Source organism: Nuphar pumila, chromosome 5, assembly GCF_984573655.1.
Source record: "Nuphar pumila chromosome 5, dmNupPumi1.hap1.1, whole genome shotgun sequence".
Lineage (NCBI taxonomy): Eukaryota > Viridiplantae > Streptophyta > Magnoliopsida > Nymphaeales > Nymphaeaceae > Nuphar > Nuphar pumila.
In genome coordinates, this window is record NC_143253.1 from 15517010 (window position 1) to 15537181 (window position 20172).

Consider the following 20172-nt stretch of genomic DNA (forward strand, 5'->3'; position numbering starts at 1 on the left):
AACATCAATCTAACATTAGTTTAACCAGGGTTAGTAGCTAACTAATATTAACTAGGGTCAAATAACTAACTAAGGTTAGATAGGGTTAATTAACTACCTAGAGTTAAGTCAACTAAGGTTAGATACTAACTATGGTTAACTACTAACTAAGATTAGATATTAACTAGGGTTTAATACTTACCTAAGAGTTAGTTAGGGTACTGTTAGGGTTAGCTGGGGGGCGGTTTCATCTACCTAGGGTTAAAAACTAATTAAGGTTAGCTAGGGTTCGTTAGGCTAACTAAAGTTAATAATTACACTAAAACTTAACAATTAAGACTCTAAACTAAAATCGGTAGTTGAAAGAATTAAACCTAAAACATGATCTAGCTAAATTAAACAATTATATGGAATATCAACTAATATTAATGAAGACATAATACATTAAATGGACTTTCCTAAACCTACCACACGATTTTGTCAAACCTAATCTAAGACTAATCCTAACTAAATTAATCATGTTCTATCTACACTATGTCAAAATAGGAAATTAGCAAAGAAGGCTATAAATATGAGAATCCACAAATTTGGCAATGAACACCTCTTCCATTCTTGCCTTAATAGCTCATTTGGAAAGCTTATTCTTCAAAAACCGTCCAGCTAATGGACCCCACACGTTTTTAATCTTTCTTTAAAAGCAATAGGTCCTTTCTGAAAACATTTCCCAAAACATCACACACGTTTTTGGTTGGCTTTAAAAGAAAATGTAACATGTCAACTCTTGCCCCAAAATCGTGTAAACACCTTTAGGAAGTCATTTGAAATTCAAAGGGGGTTTCCACATTTGAAAAGATAATTCATTTAATCTTAAGCTGGGTGAAAATCCTTATAGCTTTCTTTAAATACACTCCACGAATTGGGAGAGGTGTCAATTACCAAAAACGGTTTTCAATCACAAAGACCTTATTGCCCCTTATCTAAAATGTAAAACTAATTAACTAACTAAATTAATCTAACATTAATCTAACTAAATTAATGTATATACAGCTAATGCAAAGAATGTGAAATACCTAAATCACGAATTGGATGAACAAACTAATTAAGACATTACATAAACTCGACAATACCAAACTAACATGAAAATGACTACTAAAACACGAATTGGGAAAATCTATTAATTTAAGCACTACACCAAAAATCGACATACTAAGTTAATATTAAATTAGCTAAAACGAAAATCAAGAAATGTAATTACTCTAATTAACCTATAACTAAAGCTACTATCAAACACATCAAACAGGAATCTATCATACTGCTACATACCGAATTTAAACAAAAATACAATGAAATAAAATACTACCTCACTTCTACAAGATAAAATTAAATTAAACTAACTCCATGACCCAAATCACAAATCTGAATTAAACTACCTACTACACGATTAAATTTGTACTTTTTAAAACTATGAAACACCAAAACTATTCTAACTATTATGCTGTAAATTAAACACAAAAAAAAATGCTAAAACAGAATTCTACTATAATCGGCTAACCTAAAACCAAAGTATAATTACAGTAACAGTAAAAATATTAAAACTACTTAATCTATACAGCACCTAACTAGTTTAGCCTAAATTATCATCAAACTAATATTAAAACAAAGCATACTACAGCCGGCTGGATGACACACATAAAAACCAGAAACATGATTAATCGGCAATTGAATTTACAAATCTAAAAACGCCTAAAACAATTGAACATTATCTAGATCCTAAGTGCTGGTTTCTGCACACTCACTCCTAAACTAAGGCTGAAAAGACTAAAAACACACAACACACATACATAAAATAAAACAACACAGCACACACACACGTTGGGTTTTAACTAGAAGCAAGGGATGAGAAGATCTTACCTCAAGGGCGATCCGACGAATGGGGAGGTAGAAAGAGCGGATTTTGCCAAAGTTTCGCACCACGAGGGACCTCATTGATGCTAAAATAACACCATGGAACTCTACTTTGCAGCTGCACCACGTTTGAAGTCCACCGAGGGCGGAGAAGGAACTGATTCTCGATCGGGTGGCGTAGAAGATTGGATGGAGGTAGAGTTGATCCTTCTTGTTGGAGTGTATCACACTTCCACGCAAGAAAAAGTGTCTTCAACCTCTGCTAGACCTGCAAAATACAACAAACATGGTGAATCTCCAACAGGGAGGAAAAGAAATGAAAATATATGTAGGAAAGACAAGAAGGAATGCTTGAATCTCAAGCAAAACTCCAAGCTCCAATGGAAATGGCATGATATGATTGGGGAGAAAGGTGGCTGGACCAAGATTTGTGCCCCTAGGGCACGAAAAACTAAGCAAAGACAACTTTCCATTGGGGCGTCATCTTCTATTTAAACGATAGCCTTGTTTTCTAAGTTTTCCAGAAAAAGGATTAAAAACTAAATTATGTCTGGGTGCCTCTTTTGATAGGGTTTTTTTAGAAAATATTTTATAGAAAACGTGAATGACTGATGGAGTGGATCTACATGTGTTTTGGCCCAGATCCAAAGTCCAGATGAGTGGTTTGGATCCGAAATATGACCCACTACACTGTAAATGCAATAACTTCTTCATTTTAAGTCTGATTTTGATGAAATTCGAACCATAGCTTCCTAACATCAATATGCATCTAAGTGTGGACCTTAAACCTATAGATGATGCATTTATGTAGTGAAAATATATTAAGAAAATGTATAATTTATGCATCATCAACTAGCTTGGCAACAACAGGCGTAAACCCAGTTATGAAGTAATATGTGAGTATTCAATGCATTTTAAAAGTAGTCGATGACATGCTTCTTTGTAGTTGACATAATATTTTTTCAATTAAATGCTTCATTTTCTATTGTCTGCAAAGTATAATGTAAGCTATTTAAATCATAGGTAGTTCGTAATGTCTAAATGCGGTGTAAGCAAAGGAGTCAAAGACCAGTCACCATATACAATTGTGATGGTTAAGACTGAAGATGTTATTCTAACGAAGTCAAAATATAGTAAAGTGCTATTATTTTTTTAGGAAACTTTGTTGGTTAGTGAAGTAAGTATATTACAAGTTTTTACGAGTGTTTGTTTATTCTGATTGTATGTGAATTCTTTTAAAAATAACACGAGTGTATTTACCTATTTAATGCAATACTTAGAAAGATTCATATTGAGACTTAATAGTTTTCACAGTAAAAAATGTCAGAAGGACGCAATCTACTAAAGACCATTCACTTGATATATAAATGGTATAAGTATGATTAAATATATGTCTTTTTGTATATGCAATACTTGGGATTAGGCGAACCATTAAATTTTACATAGGTACACCATGTTGTTGATCATATTTTTTTTCTGTGATATTTGTTTCATGTTTACTGAGTGACCCAACCTCACTCTCCTCCACATATGAGACCCTACTCTCATTCAATTCATGCATAACCTGAAGAACTGCCTCTATCTCCATCTCGTCACTGCCACTATAAGTGGTCATATTTCCATCTTATTCAAGCCGAGTATTGAGGTTGACAACAATCTCACTTTGAGCCAATGACTTAAAAATTTTCATCAATGAGTCACCCTCTCCCTTCTTCGATGCTTTTGGGATCAAAAACAAATATTTAGTCGCAACATCATCAACTTTTCTTGCAAAATCAGTAAGACTTGTGGGTCTTTAGCAACTAATTTGTTGGAAGTGCATACAATTTCTTGGATTGGATGAGCGCAAATTTCTATGTTGCATATCGTTGATGTTGTATTTTTGGTGGATAAGATCTGACAACCAGATTTTTGGTATTGGAGCAAGATCCCTCTCTATCGGAGTGACAAGCTATTGTATGTGTCAAGAAGTGTCTCATGAAACACCACATAACCGTCAAATCCTAGAGATTCTTCAAGCTCAGGTTTAGTGTTATTTTACTTCTTTGTGATGATAGGTGTAAATTATGTATTTTTTATCTTCTTTAGTGCCATCTCGTAATAAAAAACTTAATTTCTACGATAACAAGAGGGATACTACTATAATTCAAATAAGTGCCATAGGTAGACAATTTTTTATATTCAAAATGAGACAATTAAACACAAAAACAATAATAACACAATAAAATAGACAATGCAATAGAAACACATTAAAATGTCCAAAATTGAAGGAGGTAACTAACAACACAACATTTAAATGTATTTTTGCAACATGATTTGCGATATCACAATTTTTGCAATATAAGACTTTTGCAAATATTTTGAAATTTTACAATACTTTATGTGATACTCATTCAGAATTTTGCAAGGTACAAACTTTCACAACACTTGAACAAATTTTTGCAACGTGCCTTGCAATACTCGTCCACAATTTCACAATTATCGGACTTTCAGAAATTTTATGATTTTCGGAGGTGATCATGTGAAACTCCTCATGAGTTTTACAATTTTTTTGAAATTTCATAATCTTTTTTAGAATATTGCAACCTTTGTTGCGATTTTGTTGACGAGTTCTGCGGGTGTATTATTTTAACGTAATGATGCACGAAAACCGAAAATTCGCATTTATGAGAGGTAAAAGTATCAAAAAAAAAAAAAATTGAAAACCTACGTTATTGTCCATTCAATGGATTTGGTAAATTGCTGGACATTTTTTAAAACACTACATTTTGTTGTACAGTATGATCATTTTCCAAAAAATAAATGTATTCACTATCTTATGTAACGTAGATGATGATAAGTTTGTCAATAGCCATCTTGTCTTGTAAAAATAAAATTATATGTTTGTAATTATTCATGCTTATATGTATAGAGTTTCAAAACACATTGGTGCACACCTACGAGGAAGAGGAACGCACACACCACGCATCCACATAGAAAACACAAAGATTTAACGTGGTTTGGTCTTAATGTCCTACGTCCACAAATTATCTCTCTCTTTCTCGCATTAGAGAAGGAGATTGCCTTTATTTATTTATAATATTATGTACAAGTCCAGCATTAGGAAGAGTTCTTTTGGATACATGACTCTTTAACCTTGAGGATTCTTTCATTATTATTGAATGAGCGAGGGACTCTTTGAGTCCTCATACATGAGCTTCTACAAGACATGTCCTCTTTGATCCTTCGACTGAATATGAGAACTCTGCGTGCTGTTCATGGGACGTCCCTGGGTCTTGGGTCTTCTCCTTGACAAGCCTCTCAAGCCAATCTCCTTAAGATTGAGCTTGTCTTTGAAAAACCCAAATTTAGGTTCAGAACCTTCTAGGTTTTTTTGATAAAAAAAGCTGAGGTTAGGCAGACCTCTACCAGTCCCAAGGTGGCATGCACTAACTGTTCCTTTCAGACCAGAGCCCCCGTTGGTGTCCTGAACCTTCTACTTAAATTCAACTTTCTTGGCCTTTTTGCTAAAAAAAAAAAAAAAAAAACTGGCCTTTTTAGCCAATACCACTCACTATATATTTACGCATTATTATGGAATGCATTTTTTTTAAATATAATTGTTCTAGTACGAAATGTTAATTTTCATCATCAACAAAAAATTTCTTTACATTAAAAAATAGCTTTTATCCCCTAAAATCAGATAAAGTTTCAAATGCATCAAGAAAAACGCATGGTTTTATGTTTTCAAAGCATAGTTACATTGGTACTAGATATACCTTAATATATTGCGTATCAGGCGTACTAGTACCGGATGTTGGTATCAAACTCGCCTTAGAAATTAAAAAAAACATAGGTATCAAATGTTTAAGAAACTCATCCCAGTTACTTGAAAAAACATGTACTATCTTACTAGAACACACATTTCTATTACATCATAAATGCTTTCTGTTAACATCTCTGCATACAAGCAATAATTTCATTGTAGAGACACTAATTTCATTAAGACTTAAATATTATGATTTATAAAAAAAAATATCATGAAATAATGATTGATTACATATGTATGTTTAATTATTTTAATATGTAGGTATATCTATGAAAATATATGCTTCATAACAACTTTTAGAAACTTGTGCTAATTCTTTCAGAAACAGTATCAAAGTTTACTTATTTTTCTGAGTCGTATCAAATAAATACATACCTGAAAATTTTTAAGCCTTATCATACCAATACCAATACCTTGTACCCAATTTTGACAACTAAGTAATCAAGCTTTATAAGCTTTTGGAAGCTTTTGGGTAAGTCCAGGCAAACCACTTGATAAACTATCATGTTATCTTAAGGAGCATCATTTTTTTCCCCCTTTCGTTTAGGGCAAGAGAGTGGTGGAATCAAGTTAGGTATAGGTTAGCTATAGTTTATTTGCAATTGCCTCAGACGAGGCAAATAGAGTCAGATACATGTGCGTCCCAGTAGGCCTAACACCTCACTAAGTTCATATCGTAGATGGCTCATTATATTTGTTAATTTTTTTATTTATAACTCGAAGAAACTGCAGCCTGCATGAAGACCTGGCCGTGCTAGCTCAGCCTGCCATACTTATGGTCGTTATGCCGGTGGCGTAAAACTCCGAAGCTAGAACCACCCCACCCCTATACTTGGGGCTTAGGTTGGCCGCTTGTGTAGAGAGAAGACGCCCATAAGAATCGAACCTTGACTACTAGTCTAGCGACCAAGGCCTCACCCCCCTCTATGCCAAGTCCCCTTAGGCTATATTTTTCAATTTTCGTTGAGGCATTGCCTGGCAATTCATAGGGCATAAGTTTGGATCTAAATCACAATTGATTACTGCAAAACATACCAAAGTGGGGGACCAAACATTTGCTGACCACTATGTTCATGAAATATTAGCTACCAAGTTTTATGAACCAGAATCGTCTTATTGACAACTCATGCTATCTTGTCTAGCACATCATTGGTGATAATTAAACATATCTTTTATAAAAATGTCAATGTATCATGTAAAATTATCTCATCATTGGTGATAAATAAAGTACGTCAAAATTAAATCAGCGAGGGCACATAATCATATAAATTTGTGGTATACGTGTTAATATGCATGTATATCCTACCCAAAAGTTACTCTCTCTCTCTCTCTCCTCGTGACAAGGAGACAACACATGCGGATTTGATATGGATATGAGACGAATGCGTAAGAATATATTTATTATTGAAGAATATTACCAATAGCTATTAAAAAAATTTTAAAAATTGTTTGAGCATGTTATAATTAACGTGTCCACGTGTCCACTTATCGTGTGTCCCTGTGGTGACATAAGAATTTGTGTATGTGAACCTCACGTGTATGTTAAGCAAGCAACTTTGAGTTGCACAGGTACTTAAAAAGGGAGACTTGGGATAATTCAGCAATAATTTCACACATACAGGAGGAAATTGTCCCATCTTTTTCCTTTTCCAAGATGACTGGAGATTTCTTGAAAGAAATAAGCAGAAAATGAAACAAAAAACATATCTATACAACTCGAATGAAAATGGATTATTTGCGATAGACTCCAGCACTGACTCTTCAAAACCTTCTTTAACTTCCAATAAAAATCAAGCCAGCAGAGCCATTGCTAAATTTCTGAAAAAATCAGTCCAAACGCCTCAAACAATTGTACAGACATCAAAAGAAAAGCCCATAATCTACAGGTGTTTGGCACTCCATGCAAATATTCCAATTGTCCTTATGATCATAGCTTGAGCATCAGTATACTTCAAATTCTGAATCAAATGATTCATCTTCTGGCCATTACTATGTTTCTGGATATGCACTGTCATCATCATATATAGTTAATAACGAGTACTTCGCGTGCAGTGCTATCTTACCACCTTCCACACACAGCTTTGCTCCTGTCACTACCCAGTATCCTGGGGAGTGCTCTGGACCCCTTGCAACCTCTGTTGTGTCCACAAACCTCAGCATCTTTGGTGCTTTTGCAGGAACTGGTGGACCAGCATTAAAAATTGCTGAATTCATGTCCACCTTCTCTACTGCTGCCACTGGCACCTGGCTGAAGCCGAGGCGCGTGCTTATCAATGTGGAAAAGACACCTGATTTATGAGTCAGACTTGATGCTCCATCCCACTCCGATCGCCGAATCCTAGCATCTGCCACCATTGAAAATCCAAGCTTAAGGAAGAGGACCTTCTTCATGTTAACTTCCGCCACATGAAAGCTTGCTTGTGTGACTACGCAAGCTGTATCATCCATGAGAGCTCCACTGCAATCTACAGGAGCAGTACACACTCGTGAGAAAATCCTCCACCTGACTGGTTCATAGTAGTGGCGGTTCTTGCAGATTTCAGTTTCATAGGCAAGCTCGTCAGATATATGGAAGATCCCAGGGAGCGAGGAAAGGTGCTGGAGATGAATAGCGAGCCTGTTTTGCTTCTTCCCTTCTAGGAAGAGACGAATTCCAGTCACAGGTTTCTTACCAGAGTAGACCTACAAGTGATGGTTTTACTTTCATTGATCAGAAATGTAAAACAACACACCTACACTGAAAAGACTCATTGTACAATCGTTCTATTCTGATATAATGGATTTTAGTTTAGTAATGCACATGCACACGCACACACTTTCACAATGCAAGCACACACACACACACACACACACGTACACGAGGAAAAGAAAAAGGAAAATAAGCCTGAAGGAGTGCCAAGACCAATAGTTCCCCTTGTGACATCTAATGACCATTTAGAAGAGGTGCAAAATGTTACATATAAGAATACTCCAAATAACAGTTGAAAGTTGAAGATGGCTGTAATCATAAATGATGATACTACTGAGATGAGATACACCTTATTATTTATTGTGCAGACATGAGTATACATAATATATTGATGTGAAACTTTAGTGTGCACATTATGTATAGAGACGAACATACATTATTGCATTTCCGTGATCTATAAGGATTGTCTCCAAGGTTCTCCATGAATGCCTTGTTCCTTCGGTATAAGGAACTTGTCAAATTGTCAAATAAAGTCATTGTGATGGCCTATAGAAGTAATTGCTCTGACTCTTAACATGGCAGCATATTGACTAGAAATAAAAAGTTAATGAAAGGTCTGAGTGCGAGTTTAGACAGTGAAAGGCACTTACTACAGTAGTGTTCACATAGAGTGTTGGATCCATAATTGAAAATTGGAGCTTTGAAGAGCGTGTCTTCTTGCGTTGTAGTACAAGTGAGTGGTCAGCATATACAGGAGCCCATTGCCTGGGAAGCTGATATTCCAAAAAGTTATGGAGTTCTTCTATTGCGGGCTTATCTGAAACCAGATAAATCAAAGTCAACAGCTTCTCTTAGCTCATTTTGCTGCTATATTCAGTTAAAGGTTGATCTTTCCATCTGGGAAAACTTATCATAATAAATAGAAGTTCAAGCTACAGTCTCATTAAACGTTGTGGCTGCCTATGAAAATAAAATGAAGCTATGGCTTGAGTAAAAAAAATCAGTTCTTCGTGAAATTGGGAATTGGATATACTATTGAAATAAGACAACTCTATTCCAAAATATGAAAGAAAATGCCTGATTTTTAAACATATGGCAGAAGAAAAGAACTTGACTAATGAAACATGATATTTTTTAATAAGATGCAGAAATTTACGATGAAAGCATCCTTTTGACAAGAACCTATAAGTTCATGAAAAAATACATGTTTCTAAGTTCTCTAAATCCTTGGATCACTGAATGCCTATTTATCCCAAGTTGCACATAATTGTACCTAGGGACCATGGATGGACTCGGATGTTCATGCAGGCAACTACTCATTTGATAGATTGTGAGAAATGAGGGTCATCCTTTTTTCAACCTTGAGTTTTTTAGGGATAAAGAAATGCAACTACAAGAACTTCAACCGAGTAACATACTAATCTCTTACATCGTAAGTAGAGATTCACTGCATGAATCAGAAATCCACTTCCAGGGATGCCATTTAAGAGAGATGTTATAGGCACCAATGACATAGAAATTGCATCAGGAGCCAGTGGAACTGTAGCCAACCATTGACCATGTCCTTGACCAGTATCTATACCACCTCTTCTGATGCAAATGCTTACTACCTCCTGCATAACATGATTAGGCCGAGAAGTACCATCAGCATCAAAGTTTTTTCTGTTACAAGTGAAGTTTGAAGTGCCGGAACAAAAGAAAATACCTCCTTTTTTACACGAGATACTGTACTAACAGAACTTGAGAATGTTACACGATGTTCACGGATAGCCAACCGAGGATCCTAAAAAAAAATGGAACCACAAAAGTGATCTGTCTGTTTGGTTACCAAAGCTATAAAAACATATGAAAATTGAGATTGAACCAATAACCAAAAAAGCTAAATAGAAATGAGCTTATTCAAAACAAAGAGCTGTGGAAGTGGCATAAAAGACAAGGCTAAAGAATGTTTATGCAGCATGAACTAGTCATTATAAAGCCAGAACTGGAGGAGAGAGAGAGAGAGAGAGAGAGAGAGAGAGAGAGAGAGAGAGAGAGAGAGAGAGAGAGAGAGAGAGAGAGAGAGAGATGCCAAACTAGTAATGCAATAAAGGGAACGGAGTACTATTACTTCACTCAATTTTTGGTTGACGACAACTAGTGAACGAGTTGCTTGCGTATAAAAAAATCATGTCATTCTTTAAGAGCTTTTTCTATCTGTTGTTTGTCTAAAGAAATCTTCAGTATCAACTTTTTTGTAGTTTGCTTTCTCCAAATAAAGTGGTCATCGATCCATAATATACCTAGTTTTTTCACAGATAATGGTTATGGAACTCATGGACATGCCTAGGGCAATTCAGCTATCACAATGCGATACCATAACAAACTTACAACCAAGAACTGTCCTCAAACTCCCTATACAGAATAGTTCTGATCTGTCATCACAAGATATTCAAATTCTGGACTTTTTTTTTCTTTCAACCCCTTTTTTCTTTCTGCAACAAAAGCCAAAATAACTTGCAGCCTATGAAAAACTCGACACTAGAAAGTAGAAACAGAAAAAGAAAAAAAATCTTTCCTTTATTAAAATCTATATCCAGCTAGACTACAAGGATAAAACACTCCACTCATCTGATAGAAGCAACTTGTGAACATCACCAAGTTGAGGGGACATCAAAAGCTCAAATCCCACAGAGGTCATCCCTAGCCGCAAGGTTGAAGATGGGTGTACAGGGAGCAAGGGGTGTGCGTTTTCCCTTGGCCAAGCCAAAAAATCTCAGTTGGCATCAGCAAATTGTGTCAATGATTATTATTTTTTATGTTTAGAAATTTTATTTAAAATAATTATCCATCACATGTACAATCCACTTTTACATGTCTTTAATTTTTCCCTTCCATATATCAGATCTCTAGTTACTGATATAGTGGCTCAAATCATTCATAACATAATAGCACAAGGTCCATCTAGATCAGTAACTACAAGCCTAAAGTAGTACAACTACACAACAGTACAAGTTTTTGAAATAAAATCTCCAAAAATGTCTGCACATCTTTTTAAGAATTACAAATGTGGAAGCTGGTTTTGTAATTAAAACTCATGCTCTTTTGGAAAATGGTGCAGACCGACAACGAGTCGGTTCGTGACCAAGACATCGAAACTAAAATCTATTGCGAAAGCAGTCAAAGTGAAATTTCAGAAATATGACAGTGACTGATACTACTAGAATTCGCCTCAGTAGGTCGCAAAATTTGAAAAAATGTTCAACAGAGAAAACGTAGCCAACAAAAATATCTTTTCAACGAATCAAAAATCGTAATTTTTCGATATTGAGGTGCCAAGATATGATATGAATAACAGGTCTAACTGACACACCAGAAATACAGTCACCCAAATGACTGTACTCTCTTCAGGTCCATTTTCAGTGAATGTGAAGACAGAATCTATTGGCGGACCGAACACGAAAAATATCGCGGAGTTCTTCAGCTTTCCAACAAATCTAAGCACGCATAAAACATACCTATATCTAAGGAGATACACTCCGATTACTGGGACTGGGTCAGACGGACCAGAATGCAGAATGCAGAATGCAGAAACGCACATCAAACACAAATGCACAAGTTTTTATTTTCGATTTTAATTTTTGGGTGATTAAAGTTTGACTTGCATGGAAAATACACTTCTAATGGTGATTTCTCTAATTTTCAACAGCCCTTCATCTGAAACCCAGCTCTGGTTAGACAATGCTATCCTCAAACATGAAAGATATTCAACCACACAAGATTTCAAAAAATAGTTTCACAAATCTGAATTCTTTCAAAGACAAACTGATTTCAAATATGGTGCAAACATAATCCAACTCTAACAATGAAATGCCAGATTCAAGAAGCAATAACAACATTCATAACACAAGTTTAAGAAAGCAAACGGTTTGTAGCCAAACCGATGGAGACGAAAATTGGCCGGTTCAAGTCACAAACACGTTCATTCAATTCTAATAGTCACAAGATAAGAAGTGAAATCTAAAACTGCCACCAAGGGACATACACATCACTATGGGTCACGAACAACAGTCATGGTGCAATTCGAAAAGCAATGGTGGACACTCTTCACGTCCAACACGATACAACGAGGATAGAAGGCATCCTACTCGGCTCCTCCAAGCTTGAATACTCCAAGTTTAGCTCAAAACACAAAAATCGCCTATTCTTTCTCCAAGTTTCTTCTCAAAACTTTTTCAAAACTTTTCGAAGATGAAAAAAGACTCCCCTGCAATTTTCTGAAACTATTTTAAAGAGGGAAGAAAGTGATTGTGGCTCCCATTGGTCCCTTGAGAGGCTACCTCCTAAGAGGCCAATAAAGGGCCATATTTTGAAATTTTGGTCTTAATCTCCTCTTGGCTGACCAATAGAGAGCTACCAAGAGTGAAAGGATAATCCTCCTTGGGCGACACCTCCAAGAGGCCAAATGAAGATGAGCAGTGAGGTGGCTCGATTTGATTTGACCCTAAAGTGGCCATCTCACACTTTGGCCAATGGCACTCTAAAAGAGTTGGCCAATAGGAGGGCTCCAACTTTGATGGATTGGACCTCTAATGTTCAAAACAAAATTGGATTCAATATCCAGATCCATGGTTAGAATAAAATATAAAACTATCCTTTTAACCCTTACACCCTCTAGCGCCACAAATAGATCCTAACAGACACTAGAACTATCTGGATCCATAGAATCCGACACCTACAAAAAAAAAAAAATACAAATATTTTTGAGTGATTCCAAAGTCACAAAAAATAGAACAACATATCAAAAAGAATTTTTTGAGATGGATGAAACAAAAATCTCAGAAAATTAAATCATATAAAATGACCAAAATGCCCCTAAGATCCATTTGGACACAAACGGATCGAATTGGGCTTGGATCTTCTGGGGTAAGACTTCTCGGATCGGATCTTCAAAGATGGATCACTCTCCTGCTTCTTGCTAATAGCCAAATGCTCTGCGTCAGAAAGCAATCACATATTGATGCATCCCTAGAACGAATCCAATCTATATACTTTTTTCTTTCAAACTCAATATCTAGGATTAAGTTTTGCCATGACATTTTTTATTTTTCCTTTGTCTTTTCCTAGAAAACATGCCAAATATTGTTCCTAGGGACAACCATGAATCAATATTTCAACAAGAATGAAGAGCAAGAGAAGGCATATCTGGTACAAAGATGTACGTACCAAAGCAAGAAAACGTTCTCAAGGAATACTAGTCTATTTGAATTCTCAAAGCTAGACTCAACTGCAAAATTAATAAGAGGGTCTTTCCCATTCAAAGGAAGTAAAAAACCAATGCAAATGAGACTATTTGATGCTCCAATTAATTCATAAACATTTAACAAACACACCTTGTCAGCTAAAGAGATAAATTAGACATGCACCGTCTGCAGAGTTGACATTTTTATATGTGACTTTACATGCTTAATATGATTTTTAGCAACAAATCTACCTTTCCTGGTGATTCCTCAGGGTCCAGAACGGAGGGTGTTTCGCCGTCTGCAAATCTGTCATCTGCCAACTTCTTTAACAGATTCTGGATATGAACTGGCTGAAGGGAAGCGCGGTGCTGCTGCTTGATGTGAATCACATCTTTACCACCCATCTTCACACCCACTATAACATGAGTACCGTATTTCTCTATAAACCTGGACAAATAAACTGACTAACTGAAAGAGCTACACAGGAATTGAGAATACCGAAATATCTCTATGAGTATGAACTATGAACAATTAAAAGCCTAAGAAAGACATAAAGTGGAGCATAAGGAGCATAGAGCAACATGCTGGCAGTGCTTTTCTACAGAGAGTCTTAGTACTAGAGTAGGCCCTAGCCCTTTATATAATAGGACAGTAATTACAAGATACAATCATAACTTTAGCATGAATGCCTAATAAAAATATTGGGCATGGTATCCTAAGTTGGGTTTGTTCTCTCTCTCTCTCTCTCTCATATATATATATATATATATATATAGATGGGGTGTGGATGAACATACGCCGCTCGATCGGCATGCATCATACAAAAAAAAGAGCCTTTAGTGGCAGTTTGTAGAAATTAACAATAAAGAGCAACAGCCGATACCTCATAGAGCCATGAGAATTTACTTCCATATTTGTTTTTCACCAAATCAAATTGATCCCAGGAAAGTTCCACAGCAATGCAATTCCAGTCTTTCATTTGTCTACCTACTTCTAAGCACTCCCTTTACTTTATTCGGATGCTTAATCCTTACCAAGTTACCATAATTTACGTTCTTTGAAGCATGCATTGCTTCTTACTAGATCTTACTTCCCTACTTACTTTATAGATATTGCAATACTAAAATATGTAATGCTTCCAATCAACCATAACTTCTCAGAAAGTGCAAAGAGTTCAACATGGTAGATAAGTATTTTTGTAGAACAACTCTGGGCTTGAGAATCCATGTTTCTAAATATGCCGGCCCTGATTATAGGCACAGAACATAAACTTTCAATGGGTGCATTCAAATAGCAGGAATTAAGTTAATTTTTCCAATAATTTTTTCATATATAAACTACTAATATGACAATTTGATGACATGTTTTTATGGCACAAATGGATCTGAAACTGATTAAAAAAATCTGGGAAAATTTGCTTTTTAATTTCCCTGAGAACATTCTTTGCCAATATTAACTTCAGAATAGTATTGTTGACTGAGCCAGCACTATTTGATCTGGTAGTAATATAAAGCAAACTGATTCCAACAAGCCCTCTCTTTGATTATATATGCTTACAGCTCATTATGGCCTAAACCATTCCATACATGCAATTATAATCAATTGATCACCATATAACATACAGAAAGAACTGAAGATTGTTACCTAGCTAATGCAGCAGGATCCCATGTAGATGGAACTTCCTGTTTAATGTGATCCTGTAATACAATATGTGATCGCTCCAACTCAACATTATAAAGTGTTATGAACCACCCATCAAAGGCAAGGCTTTTTGTAGTAGATGCATCCTTTTTCCAGCAACCATGGAATCCAAACATAGCATTGAATAGACCAGAGGGGATTTTGCCAGATAAAGAGAGCCACTGATTGAACTGCTCTGACATCTGCAAGAAACAACACAAAATCAGAAGTCCTTATCAAGGTTGTAAGTATCGTATCATTACCCATATCGGTCGGGCTCAAAGTAACACCGTATCGTGTCGTAAACGTATCGTAAATTTTTAATAAAATTTTTCTAAAAAATTAAGAAAATCCAGAAAAAATAGCAAATTTTTTTAAAAAATCATATCAAATGAAACAATGATGATTTGCACAAAATACAACCATAAAATCATATATGAAGCATTTATGTCTCTATGAACCGTATAAGACATCATCAAACATCAACTAATATAGAATCATAGATAATATTGCAGGCATATCTCACAAGAACAATGCAAAATATTAAATATCTTGCAATTAAGAACATGCCAAAAGACACATACTTTCATATTACATAAACAAAAATATTATGGCAATTGTTGCACTCGATTTTCAATCGGTTTTAACTCATTAATTGATTGCTCAATTGCCATGCCGGATCATTTTATTTCATCTTTGTTGGAGGAGTGTGAAGCATGATTTCTACCTCGATATAAATCTTTAATTTTCGAGGATCCATGCGATACAACATGATACAGGGGTGTATCGCACGATACACCCGATACGGGTACAATACACACTCGTATTGTGATACGAGTGTGTATCGTATCGCAAAACCCAAAAGTAACGATACATATACAGTAGAATACTTACAACACTGGTCCTTATGACCAATGTTCTTAAGTTATGCAATGATATATGATGAGAGCATCTCTGTTTCTGCATGCTTGAAACTCTAGGCATAACTCCAATTTTTCCTTGTGTGTGATATGGGGCCCACAGAGACGCCAATGTTTTCATGCAGGGATGTTAATGAATCGAATTTCATCCGATATCCGACTGAATTTGATTATGTTTAGCTGCATTTGTAAGCCAAAACTATATCTGATTATAATTGGAAGCAGATATTGTTTTGATTTTTTGCTACCAAATCCGACAAATATCCGAATCCATTTACATGTAAAAGAGCAGATCTGGTATGAACCGCTCACCCTCCGAATTCAAATTTGAATCCGTTTAGCCAACATGCGGTCAGTCAAATATGGTATTCAGGTATTGGCCACATCAGATCTGAATCTGAACCATTTACATCTCTATTTTCGTGCATTATTGCAGAATGCTCCCTGCTACTATAGACACAATCTCATTCTGGGGAAAATATCGGCAAGAGAAAAACTCACAATATTTTAAACAATTGGAAAAAACTAGAGAACATCTCGGAAAAATGTTGGTATGTATATAAAAATTTAAAACATATACAATATATATGTGTAAATAAAAAATATAAAAAACATACTCTATGAAAAAGTCTTTTAACACATTAATAATGTGATAAAAACACTATATTTACAAAATAAGTGATATTTTAAAAGCATCATGGTTTTTTGGTCATAATGCCAGCCTGTGAAAACATTTCTAGATATGGGTGATATATTTGTGAGTATGCTCAACATATGATTACCGTTCAGTTACGGCTGCAAATGAATCGGATTCAGTGGGACCTCTGATCTGAATCAGACACTATATTTGCAGATATGGATTCTTAAAGCAAGATCCAAAATGTCCTTCAGCGGATTCTGATTAAGCCATTGGATAATTTTCAGGTTCGGATTAACATTTTGAATCTGATCTGATCTATTTGTATCTTTTACATGTAAAAACATTATCTTTGGTCCTCTTTAACTAGATACAATTACCCACCGTATTTTGGATTCAGATTCAACTTCATCATCTGATCTAATTCAGATCTGGATCCAGATTTCGATTCCAATCTACTGTATAACGTTTGGGTTCAGATTCAGATCAGGCAGGATCCGGCCTGCATCTAATCCGTTTGCAGCTCTACCTTCAATCCATCCAAAAGGGGCATTATCAAAATTTAACTACGGGTCAAGAGGACTTTGAAGAGAGAACTTCGTTAACTGTAGGAAAACTTTATATAGGTCTCACCGTGCGATTAAGAACCTTGTTTTATTTAGATAACGATTCACTGTCCACAAAGGTTTTTTTCTTTAGATACTCCAAGGGAACACCTCGAACCGACTGCACATTGACTGACCTCTGGTTGCTATCCCCCTGCCCACCGGAGAGTACAACATTGCCGCAAGGGAGACACTACCGGTGGGTTTCGAACTTGTGACGTCCCATCAACTTGGTGACATTTCACAAGTTGTCCTTACCAGATTCATACTTGTGTTTCTCATATTTTTATACATCAGTATATTTTAAACTTTTTTTTTTATAAAACTGGATTTTTTCAAATATGGCAAGATTTTTCATAGCCGATATTTTCCCGAGAAGGAGATTAGTGACTATATCGGTTACAGGACGATTGATTGATTGACGATAAAGAAACTAAAAATGGCAAAAGTATCCCCAGGACGAGGAAGGAAAGGACATTATTGTCATTCATAGAAAAGACGAGGGCAATGTGAGGGCATCATAAAAACTTTCAACGAACCAGTGAGAAAGCAAAGCAACTAAGAAGAAGAAGAAGAAGAAGAAGAAGAAGAGAAACCTGTTGGAAGGAGAGGACGTCGGTCTTGAATCGGAGGCGCTCGCCCTTGTCGGCCCTGATGGAACTGGGGACGCCGGAGACGGAGATGCCATCGGGGAGGCGGACCGTCTGGGGCTGCGACTCGTCGAGCTCGATCAGGCGACCTCCGCCCTTGCAGTAGGTCAGCCGGATGTCGTTGGAGACGTCGTAGCCCATCCCCAGTGCCGCTATCGCCCTCTCCGCTGCCAACTCCGCCCTCCTCTTCCCTTCATCCGCCATTCCTTCTCTCTCCCTCCCCATTCCAACGCTTAAACGGAAAACACCCAACCAACTTTTTGAAATCCAATCAAATCGAATAGGATTGAATCGAGCGTTATGAAACTATGAGAATTTGGGAGAAAATCGATGATGGTGGTGAGGATTTTGGTTCTCTGTGATCTGGATTCGTTTGGGTTATGTGTTTCAAGGTGGATACGACGTAGTTTTATAGGAGTACTAGGAAGAGATGGAATTAAAAATCGAAGTCGGTCGTTATGATTTGACAAGAGAATGAATGATTAATTTGTAGACTTCGCAATAAAGATTCAAAGAAAAAAAGAAGAAAAGATGATGAGTTGTAAATCGAAAATGACCGGGTTTTGTTCGGATTATGAGAATTGAATGAGAAATGAAAGGTTTTTGTTACTTGAGAGGGAGAAGAGGTGGTCTTTCACCATCAAGGAGGGGAATTTGGAGGAGGTTTGGTGGTGAAATTCGATGGAGAAATCATGATGGTCTTGTGAAATTCAGCAAGAGAGAGAGAGAGAGAGAGAGAGAGAGAGAGAGAGAGAGAGAGAGAGAGAGAGAGAGAGAGAGAGAGAGACCACTCTTGAGAAAAACTTCACTCTTCCTCTTCTTCTTGAGATTTTGGGATTGATCACTCTTGAGATATTGTGGGGGAGGGATGGGAATTGTGGGGAGTTTGTGGGTGGAGTCTTGGTTGGAAGGTTTGTAGGGATTGAAGTTAGGTATTTGGGGGGTTCTCAGTGAGAGAAAGAAAGGGGTGGTGGGATTGGGGGCCACCCCCACAGGCGTGTTGGTGGTGGTATGAGTGGTTGCAGACTTGCAGGAGATGGTGGTGGTGGTGGAACTTTCGTCGTTTGAAAGGGGCCCAAGAAGTGATGACAAAAAGCAAATGGACACCACCCTGCGTTGAAAATTAAAGATACAGATGGACCACCACTGATATTAAATTTTTTTTTATCCAACGAGGAATCCCCAACTGCTGCATAGAAGAAAAAAAAAAAAGTTTCTTCCAAAAACATTATTAACCACTCTTTTCGCCCCCAAGTCAAGGTTAGATTTTCGTGGGTCGCCTATCTGCGCAAGCCAATGCTTAGCGTAGGCACGGGAGGTAAGCGTCCTAACCTCAAAGGTTTTATGCTGCCATCAAGGCGACGGAAGGTATGACAGGCTGAGCCAGCACGAACAGGTCTTCGTGCAGGGTGCGAGGTATTTCCACTCTTCTCAGGAGAGTTTTTCCTAACAATTTGAAGTTTGCACTTTGGGCCGAGGCTGTGAACGAAAATATCGCCATATTTTTCCGTTTAAAACGATCATTTAGATACTTTTGATGACATTTTAAATTCTATATACACCTTTTATTTGGATATGTGCAGGATCCCACCAATTTTCAGTTGTTTTGGCCATTTGTAAAACCAGAAACCCTAGTCAGGGTTCTGTCCATATTATCATTAGCTTTACAAATCAAACCCCAAAAATTCATTAGATAACAATTAGTCATTTGAGGAAAAAAAAGGTAGGATGATCTTCTACTGCCACGATAATATTAGGCTATTTTTTATCGGAAGAATTTCGAAAAAGCTTCACTTCTTAGCAAAAATCACCAACGTCCTAAAGTTTTTTCAGTTAATCAAAAGTGTAACCTATAATTTTCCATTGTTTATCACATTCTCTTCAGTTTTTATAAGCCAGTTTCAGTTAAAATGTAAAAATTTACTATATATTTAAGTAGCACTGACAGAAGAAAGAGTAATTTAAAAAAATGTCCAACTTATAGGCTATTTACAGAAAAAACATTCAAGTTATTACTTTCAACCGCCTAGCTTGTAGTCGTTTTATAGGACAAGTCTTTATGGAGTTATGGTCTTTT

The 20172-nt window shown here is 36.4% G+C and overlaps 1 protein-coding gene across 1 annotated transcript; it reads right to left on the minus strand.

Annotated features, from left to right (window-relative positions):
* Window positions 1-7476: 7476 nt before the first annotated feature.
* On the minus strand, window positions 7477-19089 carry LOC149836908 (MACPF domain-containing protein NSL1-like). Its single transcript, XM_090005653.1, has 7 exons — window positions 18042-19089; window positions 15248-15486; window positions 13855-14050; window positions 10087-10164; window positions 9811-9994; window positions 9032-9198; window positions 7477-8374 (listed from the first exon to the last, which is right to left on the minus strand). Exons 1-7 carry the CDS (start codon window positions 18318-18320, stop codon window positions 7682-7684), a joined length of 1836 nt encoding a protein of 611 aa, XP_089861779.1. The 5' UTR covers window positions 18321-19089; the 3' UTR covers window positions 7477-7681.
* Between the last annotated feature and the right edge of the window lie 1083 nt (window positions 19090-20172).